The 15084-nt window shown below is 40.9% G+C and overlaps 1 protein-coding gene across 1 annotated transcript in view; it reads left to right on the top strand.

Annotated features, from left to right (window-relative positions):
- ARHGAP15 (Rho GTPase activating protein 15) overlaps nucleotides 1-15084 on the top strand; it is a 610173-nt gene that overhangs the window by 547961 nt on the left and 47128 nt on the right. The window contains exon 13 of the mRNA XM_046018034.1: nucleotides 610-715. Within this exon, the coding sequence (XP_045873990.1) occupies nucleotides 610-715 (106 nt within the window). The remainder of the gene's footprint in view (nucleotides 1-609; nucleotides 716-15084) is intronic.

The raw sequence follows: 15084 nt of genomic DNA, 5'->3' as shown, positions 1-15084 counted from the left end.
AGGTGTTGGTAGCCCTGTGTTCCTTCTGGGGGTTCTCCTTCCTTGCCTCTCCCAGTTACTAGAAGCTGTCTTTACTCCTTAGCCCATGGCCTTTCATCACATAGCCATTTACCCTTGTATTTATATTGCCATGTCATCTTTCTCTCTTTTCTTTTAACCACCTTTGTGATTATACTGGTGCCACTCAGATAATCCAGAATAATCTCCCCATCTCAGAGTCCTAATTGAATCAAGTCAGCAAAGTCCCTTTGGCCAAAGAAGACAACATATTCGTAGGTTTCAGAGATTAGGGCAAGGACATCTTTGAAAAGCCATTCTTAACCCTACCTCTATTATTTTAAAATAGTAAAGCATTTATTAAACTGATCAATACCTGATCTTAACAAGATTATGTCAAAGCCACACTGTTGCTCCTTCATATAGCTATGATCTACATCAGAGTTCAAATAAAGAAATTTCATGATAATGCATGATAATGATGTTGAATATACCTATTCTCTTTGGCTGCTGACTAGGACTTTAAGTTGCTAAATCTTTGTCCAAACTTCTCCTAAGAATATTCCTTCATGCAGTTATGAAATCTCATTTCTTTTCCAATTTTTTTTCCAGAAAAGCAAGACTACAATACAAGAATTCAAACTATAAAGACTCTTGTGCAAAAACTCCCTCCGCCAAATCGTGACACCATGAAAATCCTGTTTGGACATCTAACTAAGTAAGTTGTAAGGGTTTCTGGTTGGGTCCTCATATTCTCATTTCTTACATAAGCAAGTATTTAATTTCAAACCTCTGAAACAAGATTTTCCAAAGGCATCTATCTCAAATTTTCTCCTTAGCCAATCTAAGTATTCTCACAGAAGCTGGAGAATGCACTAGAGGTAGGAAAGAGAACTACAAAAGGAACTCCTAAAATAAGTTATTTTTTCTATCTTTTCCAAGAGTAGATATTTGTTGATTCATTGTCATAACCTGACCCAGAGCCCTAGGGTGGACTATCTTTACTTTGTTATCTAGTATTAGGGAAGAGCATGAAATAATTCCAACATGAGAGCAAAACATAGCTTCATCATGTACAAAATGCTATGACCACAAATAAGTTACTTACACTATCTGAAATTCAGATAGTGTAATTATCAGTTTGCTCATTTGTAAAAGATTGATTCTGATTGAGAAGGTTCTATTCATGTAAAAAGTTAAGATAAGAGTAGGAAGGCAGAAAAAAGCAAGACATGTAAAGGCCCAGGGGTCCACAGAACTTGATGTATTCAAAAAACAGAAAGCATGCCAGGATGGCTAAAGCTTAATGAACTAGGGTTGGTGGGGGTAGGAGTTAAGGTCAAAGCTGTTAGACTGACTGGTGTCAGATCACATAGGTTCTTGTGGGCCTCAATTTTGATTGTATTCTAAGTGCAATTACAAATTACAATTACAAACCATAAAGAGTGCTAAATTGAGGGAGTATAAAAGGTTACTCTGGCGGCCACGTGGAGAATGGATTCCAAAATGGAAGCAGGGAGATATACCTGTAAGGTGGCAACCATGGTGGTCCAGACGCGAGGCAATGATAGCTTATATGGAGTCCTTAAAGAGATTAATTGGTGACGGGTCAGGTTGGATCTGCTGCTGGTCAGAATGTAGTTGGAAAAGGAAAGGCGAAATCAAGCGTGCGCCTTAGGGTTTGGGCTTAGGCAAGTGAAAAATGGTAGTACAACACAGATGGGTTGAATAGGAAGAGGAGACTGGAAAGTTCCATTTTGGACGCATTAATTTTGAAATGAATGTTACTCATTTGCTCTCTGTTAACACCTTCTTTAGATAAGGCAGATTGCAATACAAGCGATGAAGTTTTAGCTTTCACCATATACTTATAGTAACGTTGAAGCCGGATAGAGTGTCAAATAGACTGGACAGTTTTGCTTTTGTGAGACTTAACCTCCTTGATCACCCATTCCTTGGGTTAAGTCATTCCTACAGATAGTTGAAATGATCCATTATGTGATTTTTTAACTGTGAATTTAATACATGTAATTGTACACACAAAAAATTTAAGCAATAGTGGTGTTTATAGGTTAAAAAGAGAAATTTGCCTACTGGTTACTCTTAGCCTTCTGAGGAGAAGTAACTAACATTTTTGTGTATATGAGTATACACAAATAAACGTATGTATATATGACTGTTATTGCGTTCAACGTTATCATACTGTACTGATTGTTCTGCAATATTTTGCAACTCATGGAGAGTCTTCCATTTTATTAGACAGACTGACGTGATTCTCACTAATGATGACATGGCATTCCGTAGTGTGGGTAGTCCCTAATTTGCTTAATCAGTCACTGCATTAGGGAACATGCTTTAATCTAATCTGTCACATTAGTTTTTTTCTTAGTTACCCCAGAGGAGAATGTGTGCCAAAGTTCAGACCATCCCTTATTGCTAGAATGTCCCTTCTTATCACCTCCATACACTGGCTATAATGGGAAACCCAGTGTGGCTTAGTGAAAGGAACTTGATTGGGCTTTAAGGAAACAAAGAGAGAGCTCTAGAATCAAATCCCTGTCCTATATTCCTTTTATGATCTCAAGAACATAAAATCAGATTAAATAATATCAATCATACCTTGTGGTCATGAGAATTAAATGAGATAATGCTTATAAAATGCCTGGCACAAGGTAAGCATTCCTCAAATGTAAATTCTTTTCCCTTAGGACCCAGACATATCATGAAAGGGGTTTCAAATTACAAGTAAATACTGGAGTGCTTATGCTAGTAACTTTAACTGGACAAAGTCATAAAACAAATGGAAAAGTATACTCTTTAATGCTATGTAGTACCTAGTCTTGGAGATCTTGAGAAATATCCATTACTCGGTCTCAATTATTCCTGTTTTTCCCCCAACTGAACAAACAGCTATAAAAATGAAGAAACTTAGAGTCAGCTAAATCCTCCTTTGAAAAAAATAATACACACAGATGAAAATCCATCCAATTAAAAACCTTGGCAGGATGAGAACCCTCCACCTTCAGGCCACGCCGTCCCATTATTATAGCACCTTCACAGCATTCACATTACACGATATTTCATTATAAATGAGGAGAAAAGTGTTCTCTGCTAGTCACCAACCTTTCTGGAGTGGTGTGACCATATTCCGCCCTGCACTGATTTATAAACTGGGTTTAATTATGCACAAGTGTGTGCACATGATTATATCTTGTTAATCATTTTTTGCTAAGTTTTTTGATAAACAGCCAATTGTGACATGTCATGAAAGCCTGAGAAGACTAAATAAGAAGATTGTTTAATAGGAATTTAAAAATATTCATGTTTGAAAGAATCATTAGAATGTTTTCCTTAGTCCTGATGCATTTGGTAGTTCTTCAGAAAATGTACCGTCAGCACTTGTATGTAGTGTTTATTTCAAGTTGTTGCAAATATATATATTTTGAAGTTTGTTTAGTGAGGGTCAGGGAATGTAATGAAGTGCCAGAAATTCCACTTGACCTACGTACTCTGTAGCCAACAGAAGAGAACTCCATTTTTGCACAGCACTGAATTAAACGTTCCCTTGAAAGCAGAGCAAGTACCAACTGAGAAAGCTTAATACAGCCCAATTGGACTATAGGGCGGATGCCCGTCCTGTCAGCAAAAGCCAGAAATTTTAAAGGGCTGTGAATCCATTAAGCAGAAGAGTACACAATGGCTGCCCGGCTGAATAGTCTGAGTCCAGCGTCCTCATTCTTGATCAAACTCAAGGTCAAGTTCTATGCTTCTGCTGTGATAACATGAGACCAGAAATTCAGAATAAGCTATCATCTCAAAATGCCATCCACCAGAAACCTTTATTAATAGCCGCTTTCACAAATTGACATTACAGTGATAAGTACTGTAAGGTCCTGTAGTACCTTCTGAATCATCACATAAATGGCAAGTTCTATCTCTATAAAATGTGTGCCAAGTGCATTTTCCTTTAGCCTGCTTCTTTGGAAAGGCAGAGAGGCAAAGTGAAGATGAAGTTAATGAGGAAGGAGGACCTAGAAAGATAAGGTTTAGTTGCTGATGGGCAGTAGTTGGAGATAAAAAGCCAGGCAAAGGAGTTACACAAGCAACAGAGAACCACTGAAACTTTATCTATGGGACACATGTATGATGTGCTCGTGTTTATGGAAGTAGTCCAACAACAGAGAGTAGGGTGAACAAGATAGAAGGAGAAAAGAGCCCAGGAGGCCACATGGGAGTTGTGGTTGTATTAGAGTGATGAACATCAAATAGAAAGACATGGCCTAAATCTGGAGAATTTTCAGAGGAAAATCCCATGCAATGTTTATCTCTCTCATTTCTTTATCCCCATATCCAATCAGCCATGGAGTTAAGTCTCAGGTTTCAATGCTGGATGGTTGTGAGAATAGTCCCTCTGACAATAGTAATAGTAATAACGATAATAATGATACAAAAAGAGATACTGTGTAGAAGGGTGCACCCTTTTTTCTTTATTATGAAAATATAGAGGAAAAGGAACATGAGGTCATTGAAAACTAATCAAATAGGATGAAGTCCATTCTGTCGGATATATATTGAATTAAACCCTTTATATGCTGCTAGTTAGGATGTACCAACTGGCATGATGGGAAAGCCATATATGCAATATATCTCAAGAATAAAAACCTTTCAAATATTCCTGTCTTTTGAGCCAGTCATCTTAAGTGATGTGGAGGTAGTTTATGCAGGTAAAGTTACTTATGACAGTTCTATTTGTACTGGTCAAACCTTAGAAACAACCTAAGTGTCCAGTAATAAGGAAGGTTATATAGACCATGATACATCATATCAGCTTAATGAAATGTAGTTCATAGATATTGGGTTTTTTTTTCTTAATTTGGAGATGAGTTAAAGTCAGGGATACAATTTTTATGTACTCAAAAAGAGTATAACTCAATATGTAGGAAACTTGTGCGTCTGGAAAAGACAAAAAAAATTTTGTTGAGGTGTTAATATTTCTTTCTTAGAGTCATTAAGTTATGAGAGTTTTTCCCCATGTGTTGCTTCTGCTCTCCTAATAATGGGATAGAAGTCAATATTGAGGTTAAGAGAACAGGTGAAGAGGGTAGGCTTTGGAGTTAGGCAGACCTGAATGGTCTTGGCTCTGCCACTTATGGAAGGTATGACTTCAAACAAATCACCTCTAAGCCTTCATTTTCTCATCTGTAAAATGGAGATCATAATAGAATCTATTTCTCTGGTGAGGAGTAAATGAGTAGTGTTTAAAAATAGAGTCTCGCACAGTACCTATCACTTACTGTGTTCTACAAGACCAGTGCTCTAACCCCTGAGCTATGGAGCCTTCACCCACTTACTGTGTTCTAAATAAACATTATACATCAGCATGTATCATTTTTATAGGGAAAGAGATAGAAGATAATTTTTTTAGTAAAATAGATGGAGGAGGGATTATAGAAGCTGGGTCGACAAATTTCCTGCTTCCAGAAAATTTTTTTATTTCATCACAGAATCTTTTTCTGAAACCTGAGTCCCCGCACAGGCCTGACTCACCCAGTTTCCTCTAGTCCCAGTGAGGCTGATTTCACCTTTTTGACCAACCATATGACATCCCACACCATGCCCAATCCGTTGTGAAATGCCCAGACCAGCTCTACACTGTCCTGAACTCTCCATCAACCTGATCTGCATCTTGACCCATGTTTGCAGTTCACACTACTTTTACCATCGAAATGGAAGCTCGCTACGGTCATCTGCTCGACCTCAACTCTCAGGCTGGTGTGAGGAGTCTGGAGATAGGGCACAGGTCTACTCTGCTTCTTGTCCAGAGCCTCCCCTGTTACAGCAGTTTCCTAAAAGACAGATCTCTTGCCTTGTAGTCTTACTTATCATATGATTCTCACAGTGAGAATTTCCTGCCAGACAGCACAGCACACTGGCTTCATGGGAGCCTGGGAAGTGAGACACATTGAAGCATGGAGGGCCTTATCCTTTGCCTCCAACAGCCTGTGTAAACACTCCTAGAATCCTATCAACTATATATCTACCTGATATGTAGCACTGGTCTTTTGAAGTTCTGGCATTCCAGTTGCCATTACCATGAGTAAGGTGCTCTAGCTATGGCTGTGGTCTTTCCCCACATTTTTATTTCCAGGATAAAAAACTCATACATGAAACGTACAGCAGAAAATTTAGAAATAAATACAAAAAATATTCCCACCAAGCTAAATTGAACTCATTAGTGGATTAACTTTGTGGCATGAGTTTTGGAAGCCAAAACGATCTCACATTTTTGAGTGAGGGAGCACATGAAAGAACATTCAATTCCCACGTAGGGATGCATTGTTCAGAGAAAGTCAGAATGTCTTAGAAATGGGTGGCTGTTAGAAATTACTAATGCCATTCACTGATTTTCAAAAATAGCTTTGGAAGAATATATTTGCTGCAGACTTGGGACGCAAATAAATATTCTTATAGGAGGCTTGTGCTTTGTAAAATAGTTGAAAAGAAAGCTAAAAACTCTTCCCTGTTGCATTGACTCTAAGAAAATCGCCCAGCTGTTCACAGAATTCCAAGGTGAAGGAATGATATGGCTGAATAGACAAATCTCATGGAAGCATGCCAGCTGAATGCCTTGTTGAAAGGCAAAACTGTTGGGCTGTGGCTATTTTGTGAGAGTAAACTGATATTTAAAGCCTCTCTGTGGTCTTCATGGGTGTTAAATAAAATATTCTACAAGAGCATGTCAGAAGCAACTCCAATGAAGATGACCTAGAAATGTAAGCGTTGCATGAGGAAACAATGGTAAGGAAATAATTCAACCATCCTGACTTTAAAATGGCACAGTGAGCACTTCTGATGGGGGGGAGGGGGAGGTGGATGACACATGGCTAAGGAATGAACTTGAAAGCCCATGAGCTCTTACCCTTCTCTCTGGTCTTCAAGAGCAATGGCTGGTGAAGCTCTCTGCCTCCCATCAAGGCCTCCAAGTGCTCAGCTGTGGTGTGCTTTGGAGCAGGCTATGTTTTTCTGTGCTGTCTTCTGGCACTCCACCCTTTTTCTGTACACTTTGGTCGCTCACCCAACCATAATACCTGATAGCCAACGACTTGCAGGCCATGGGTATTTTTACTGGAAAATGAGGAACCTGTACAAATTGTTATTTTCTCTTTTCTCTCTTTTTTCTTTTCCGTGTTTTTTTTCCCCCCTGAGGGACAAGAGCTGCAAGCCGTTTGAAATAAGCCAGAAGCCTAATAGCTCCTTTGCTTGTGTATTTGAAATGGCACCCTAATCACTTTGAAGAGCTAATGTACTTCCTATGGGCCTGAAATATCTCAACTGGACTCCCGTGGCAGAATTTGGCCTGGTAGTTAAGAAAATTAATTACTCTGATCGTGAGGATGAAGCAATAGTTCCCAACTCCCTGTAGTAATCATTAAAATGTCATCTACTTAGGAGACATCTTGGCACAGGATTTATAAGGTTTGTGAGCTGGGGACTAAGGTTCAATGATCCTTCCAGTGGTGGATCCTTGTTTTGGAGGAAGGCTTTGGGAGATAAGATTTTTAAGACAGCAGTGAAATTATTACTTTAGATCTCTTAATTTAACATTTGAATGGTAACATTAGCCACTGAATAATAGGAAACAAAACAAAACTTAAAATGTCTATTGCTCATTTGTCACTGTGTTCTCTGTGGTTAGTGGTGGTCCATCCCATGGGGGTATTTCCCTTATAAGAGGTACATTTTTTAAGTTGTCCCATCCTTCTCCACTATGAAACTTGGCCTTCTACCTAATGGAAAGAACCAGGGATCTGGAATCAAAAGACATAGGTTCAAGTCCCAACCTCAGCCCTTAGAAACTACAACATTAAGAAAACCTTTTAATGTCTTTAACCCTCCCTTTCGGTCATTTGTGAAATAGGTTGAATAAATTCACACTTATAAAAATGTTTGTCAGCTGTGAAATCCTATCTGTCTATTCCTTCAGAAAGACTGGGTCATAGGTTGGCCAAGTATGGCCTACTCTTGAGCTACATACAGCTTGCTGCTTGTTTTTATTTTTAAAAAGTATTATTGGAGTGCCTGGGTGGCTCAGTGAGTTACAGCCTCTGCCTTCAGCTCAGGTCATGGTCCCAGGGTCCTGGGATCGAGCCCTGCATCAGGCTCTCTGCTCAGCAGGGAGCCTGCTTCCTCCTCTCTCTCTCTCTCTCTCTCTCTGTCTGCCTCTCTGCCTACTTGTGATCTTTGTCTGTCAAATAAATAAATAAAATCTTTTTTTAAAAAGGTATTATTGAAACACACACACACATATTTGTATATTGCCAATGGCTGTTTTCATGCTATAATGGCAAGAGTTAAATAGTTGTGACAAGTTGCACAAGGCCAAGAATATTTACTACCTGACCCTTTACAGAAAAAGTCTGTCCCTCAACTCAATGTTAGAGGCATAAGAAGGACTCCTACCCTTACTTTTCCTATGGTCTCCTGGCATAGATAAATTAGTCAACAATTGCAATAAATCCGGTGCGAAATTGCAAGGCGTTTTGAGAGCCCCAAGCAGGAGCAGGAATTTAGCCTAGAGAAACCAAAGTGCCTCCCAGAGGAGATGGCACAGGTCTCTGTAAAGATGTCAGTTTGGTGACAGCAGGTTAGCTACAAGCAGAGACCAGGTACAAAGACATGTGGAGGAGAACTACGGTGTGGTAAAGAAAGAGTGAATCCTCTGGCATGGTTAGGGTAGATTAGCAAGCATAAAAGAAGTCACAGAACATAAGCCCAGAATACAGTGAGCTAGAGCTAGCCTGGGAAAGACCTTTCACAGGCTTTGTTGAGAAATGTGAAATTCATTCTTTAGACATTAGGTAAATCATGGAAGGGTCAGAAGCAGGGAGATAAGATGATGTGATTTCTATTTATAAAGATAGTCTTTGGAAGGGGGAAGGATAGCCTGTAGGAGGGCAACAGTAGAGATAGTGAAACCAGTCATGAAGGCACAAGCTAGAGATCCCAACTAAAGAGGTGATGGGAGGAACCAGGACCTGGGATGGATGCAAGAGGCACAGAGGAGGTGAAATCAGTAGGATATGCTCACCAAGGGTATGCAAGAGGTTAGGAAGAAGGGGGATTCCCAGGGTTGGGGCTAGTTGAATGGTGAGACCCTCAACTCACATAAAGGAAAAGCATAAAATTAGAGACATGAAAGAAGCTAAAAGTTTGGGGATGCGATGTGGGATTCTTGATACTTCATTAGTGGATTCCATTTGAGGATAAATAATATCTGTTGGAAATGCAGGGAAGGTGATTGGGATCTAGGTATGAATTTGGGAGTCATCAATTTAAAGGCAGAATGGGGGTAAGGTCATGAATAACCCCAAGAGACAGTGCGAAGCCAGAAGAGAGCTGAGGACAGTCTCCTGGGGTTGTCTAACATTGAAAGAGTGGTCGGAGGAAGACGCTGGGCTAAGAGTCTGAAAATGGCATGCATGGTGATAGAAGATTTGGCAAGAACAGAGGCATTATACTTTGTGGCTGACATTATTACTTCTACACAGGGGACCTGGTAAATTCTCATAGTAATAGGACATCAGGAATTTCTGGTAATTTCTGCTACTGTTCTATCTTCACCCTTTGGTTCTTGAGAAATCACTGGAGTAAATATAATAGCCAAGCAGGGAAAAAATGTTATCCTATAGCATAATCAGGTCCTGAAAAATACTGATAAAGATGGACATTATAAAGAACTGAACAGGTTCCCTCTGCCATTAGATCCTAGTTTCCAGGAGGGCAGCAATTTATGTCACTTAGATTCCTGCTATATTCCCAGAGCTTAGTACAGAGTCCCACACATTATGGATCCTCAGTCATTTCTGTTGAACAAACAGGATCACATGACTTCACTGAACGAGAAGATAATAATCGAATAGCCAGTAATGGTTCCAGTTACGATCAACTGGAACCTGGGCGCCTTGGAAAAGTGCAGACTAGAACCAGGGAATATTCCATTTTGATAGTATCGGTTAGTAAGCTGCTCCTCTCAAGTGTCTCTCTCCTCACCTCGTATTTATCTTTTCATCATGATGAAGAGAAAAGCAGCTGTAACTGCAACAGAAGCAATATTAATATTACGATCGCATGTTAAGAGACCCTGAGTACAATGAATGAGTGGTCAAAGAGGCTTCCTCTGCTGAGGGAGCCTTGGTCAGGGAATGCATGAGTGCCCATCAGTGTTGGAGTCTGTGAGGTTAATTGGCTGCCGTCTAGGGTGAGTTTCCAGTGCTGCTGATTTCTTGATCGTCTGGGATTTGTAACAGATCTTGGGATAGAAAAACTTTTTCATTTCATATCTTCTATCATTGTTCCCACCACAAAACTAAAGCATCTTTATCACTCCTGTCTCCTACCAATCCAACCACCCTATCCATCGTTGGTTCCAGATCCACTATTGACTTCCTACTGCCTGGAATTATTGAGCACTAGGTGAAGCCAACAAACAAAAGTGATCTTGGTTACAAAAGTTTGCCCTCTGCTATGAAGTATATAAAAATTTTGATTCCCCTGTTTAAAGAAGCAGACACGGCAAACTTCAAAGCGGAAGAGAGGGGAAAAAAAGCAACCAGACCTCAAGTCACCTGATTTCCAGTCCACTAGACCACACTCTGCTTTCTTGCCAATACCAATACCCGAATGTGTTTCCAGGGAGGAAGGAATGGTAAAACAAAGAGTGAGAAAGACCAGCCAGCTATGATAGAGGCACAGGCCTATCCCTCGAATTCCCTTTTCTTAATTGAACACCAGCTATAATCCCAGCTCTTTAAATAAAATTACCTAACTAATTAGTAAATTGACATATTTATATAAGGGGTTTTCTGGCTGGCTGTTCTCTCTCTTTCCCTCCCCCCCTCCCCTATTCCTCCCTCTCTCCCTCTCTCCCTGTAACACATTGCTTTCCACCCAAAAAGCACCAGGGAAACTTGATTTCTGGGGTTCTTTTTAAAAACAATTTCCAAATCCACATTTATTAATGCTGCGTGTGTGTGTGTGTGTGTGTGTGTGTGTGCACCCTTGGAGAAAGCACGTTCTTTTAAAAGGCAGTGATGGTTCTGCCTTTTACCACCTTCTTTCTCCTCTTTAAATGGAAAGCACTGAACCCAGATGCCCAGCCACGGAAGATATTCCTCCAGAAGCAGCATCTGGCTTCCTGGCAAGCCCTTCAGGCAAGTTGTTTGGGGAGCTTTGCAGTTGTCTCTCGGTCTGTCACGTGTATCAGAGACCGTGGCCTCTCTGGCTGGCATGTCCAGGCAGCTGCCAATTCCTTTCAGTTCACCTTTAATTCTGAGAACGAGTTCCCTCATTTTCATTTCTTACCGGACTTGGTTTTTTTTCTCCCCACTGCCCATACGAACTCTAGGACAAGACGCATTTCTCGTTGCTGCCTGCCTGTCAACTTCCTTTGCAGGCCTCTGTCTTTTGAACCTGAGTGAAATCCTTAGCCATTTAATATTACATTCAAAGAGGTGACTTTAAATAATACTTCTTAGCCGTTTCTTGTCAGCATAGCTCCTTGTAAACTGTGGGGTCATTCCCTGAAAAGAAAAGCAAAACATTCCATTGGAGTAATTTTACTGGTCTGTACACAAGACATGAAAGTATTCTTGACATTTGTGTATTATTTAGTTAAATCATGTTGGCTCCCCACATCCTTGTCACACCATGAACAAAAGAGCATCACAGGACTTGAAAACATGAGGCAACACGGCAGCATTACAAATAGCACCTGCTTCAGGATACTAAATTTTTTAAAGTAGCTTCATTTTATTTTTTTTTTACCTGTATATTTTTTTTTTTAACTTGCGAAGGAGTCTGTGGGTTTTTTTTTTTTTTTTTTTAATGGATAACTGTGAAGAACACAGAGTCCGATGGTAGCCCACGCACGAGGAAGCCGTGACAAGGTGCTGACAAGTCCAGCAGCAGTACCCAGAATGCAGAGGAGAAAGCAGAAATTAGAGCTGCAGGGTGACATCCAGGAATAGTTAACACAGAGTAGCTGCACATTTCCATGTTGTTGGGCTTGTTTTTTCCCTCACGCAAGAAAAAGTGCAGACTATATATGAGATTTCTGATCTCAGGACTGTATTGTCTAGGCTCAGAAAAGATGGGACTTAGCAGTGGACAGGAGGAAATCTCAGCCATTAATAATAATTGGTCTGTGGCCAGTGGCAGGCTACACATACCCTTGACTTTGAAGAGGGACACACCTGAAATCATGGGCTTAAGTGGAATGAGAGTGCTTGGGGAACAAGGAAATGAATTTAGGGGCTGTTTGGATCAGGACTTTGGGAAAATCTCCTCTGAAACCACTGGTATGACAGTACAGCTCAAATTTAAGATTCGAATTTTTAAGTCTGTTTTATCTCTGCCTCGATGACATTTTGGGGACCATAATTTTTTCCTCAGGTGAATTTGTTAGTGTTCACAAAGGAGGTTGAAAGTTATGCAGAACTTAGAAACTTTATCCTAAATATCGCCCCTTGTGAAGAGATGACTGTGTTTCACTTCCAGTAATTTCTTCTCTTGTATCATATTCACATTCTTTTTAACCAGGCTATTTTTTCTAACATTTTCCTCTTTTTCCCCCCGTGCCTTTCCTCCCTTATATCATCATCATCCTTAAATTCTCCCTACCATTCCCCTCACTCTGAGAACTCTCTTCGCTCTCAGGCTTTGTTGCCTACATCCATCTCCCATTTATTCAGGACACACAACAGTTACATATTGAGTAACTATCGTGAGAGACGTGGAACTGGAAATGAAAACAATTTTATCAGGATGACAATCAGCCCCTAGAAGCTGTGGAGTTATTTAGCTGTGATGTCTCCCTCCCTGCCCCTGCGAAGTTCACTTCCCTCACCTCACTCTCACGCCCAACTTTGTGGCTCCAGCCCCTCCTCTTCTCACGAGATTGGCAAACCAGCCTGTCTTTATAGGGAGTCTGTTAGTCTACCCATCTGTTTGACGAAACCTCTGTTCTCTTATTTCTCACTTGCAAAGAGACAAGTAGAACACGCAGGGACAGAGCCATAGCAAGGAGCAGGCAAGTCACAGGTGCTGGCACTCTGGCACTAATAACACTTTTCTTCCTGCTCTCCGTGAACTGACAGTCAGCATACACCTCTTAATAAATAACTTTCCCTTCATCAGTTTTTCCAGTCCTTCCTTCATTTCACTCGTCAATTAATTCCTTGATTTCCCATCATGTTTGGGATATGAAAGGAAAAAAGAAATGATCTCTGCTGTAAAGGAATGTTTAATTTATGTCTCTATGTTTGGACATCAGAACAAATTTCCTCACTTAGTGAAAAGATATACAAAGTGATCTTTTACCTAAATCTGATTTTCCCCCATTTGAACCCCCCTCCCTTTTATTAGCAATCATTTCACATCCCAGAAAAATTCTACTGTTAAAAAACACAATTCTTCTCCAATGAGAGCACGACTCTTCCTCTTGGCTCCCTGCTCACCCATCTTATTCCATTTCTTTTTCACTTCCAACTGCCATTCCAGGGTCATAAGTGTTGCCCTAGTACTGACCTTTGTGTTACCGGAAGGGGATTCCATTCACTTTCCCAGGGCCACGTTTCCCGTTTAGTGTTGGAGATCCCCCACAGAGATAGTGAGGCATTTTATGGGTGGTTTACATGTCCCACTATATTTTTCTAACTAGCAAAAAGGGAAAAATAAAATGTGTGCCCTCTTCTCTCTGGCCTCACTCTCCATTCATACCACACTGAAAATAACCAATTCCTAGAGTGCCAGGCTCTTAAAGTAATTCATACTTCCCTGGCAATGACAGGAATTTATCTTTCATCTTGGCCTAGGAAGGTCTATTTTACTCACCCCTTATCGCATTCTTGCTATTCTCTGCGAGACTCCCCGCACCACCCCCCGCCAACACCCTGTAATAAGTTAGGTGGGCCAAGAAGCAAGTGGCTACATAGGGAAATGAAAGAAACGATCATTGCCACATTCTAGGAATTTCGGATCCCAAAGCACTTGTATCCAAGAAATGGCAATATCCAAGAAAACAGGCGTGCAGTCGTGCCCAAGACCCTGGGAGGCGGAGATAGCGGGGAGGGAGGAGTTGACCACAGAGATGTTTTGTTCATCACGAATGCAGCCACCTGAAAAACACCAGCTAATTAGCAGTCTGTAGCCACACAACACAGCAGTTTAGTGCAAGAAGTGAACAATACTTTACCTAATTGAAACTACAGAGAGGACTTAGGTAGACTGCATGCAATTACACAGATTGGAAGTCAGCCAGGACATGGAGGTTAACAATCCCTTCTCTCACAAAAAGCACCACGGGAACTTTAATGACCACAAGTGGTAAGGGCCGTTATCCTGCAGTCCATCCAAAAGGCCTCCACCTCTCATAACCCAGATTCCATCAGAAATGCTTAATGGTGTCAACTAATTGGCTGGCGGGGGGGGGGGGGGGGGGGGGAAGCCCTCTATGGGCACAGGTGCGCTTGTACCATGTGACTAACTCACCTTTCCCTGACTAAAATGGGCTTTCAGGTACTAGAGTGGAGGGGGCTTCAAAAAAAGAGGGGACATTTGGTTGGGTCACATGGTGGACAGTGGGAGCTGCAAAGGCTGCGAAGTGTCCTCAGCCTTCTAGCCTCCTCAGCCAGCACTACTACAGCCTAAGCATTCCAGAAAGTTCTAGGTTAGGATTTCTTAAACTTGAGTGTGCTTACAAATCCTGTCACCTCGAGATCTTGTTAAAAGTGTAGATTCTGATTCAGGGGATCTGGGATGGGGCCTGCGATTCTGCATAGAGAATAAGTCCGCAGGTGCTGCTGATCTAAGAACCTCACTTTCTGAAGGCGGTTCTTACAAAAAAGAGCTCTCCCTGAACCGAAGGGCAGGGGCTGGGCGAAGAGAAAGAGGACTTTCAGATGAGTTGAACACCCAGAGTAATCAAGTTTATTTTCATGTGTCCCAGGAACTAAAGAAAAGAAACATGAGAGTCCAAAATAGTAAATAATCCAATCCAGTCCTAAAATGTACTCATAAGACGACTTCTCT

This window comes from Meles meles, chromosome 9, assembly GCF_922984935.1.
Source record: "Meles meles chromosome 9, mMelMel3.1 paternal haplotype, whole genome shotgun sequence".
In the NCBI taxonomy this organism is placed as follows: Eukaryota; Metazoa; Chordata; class Mammalia; order Carnivora; family Mustelidae; genus Meles; species Meles meles.
This window is presented reverse-complemented; position numbering and strand designations above follow the sequence as displayed.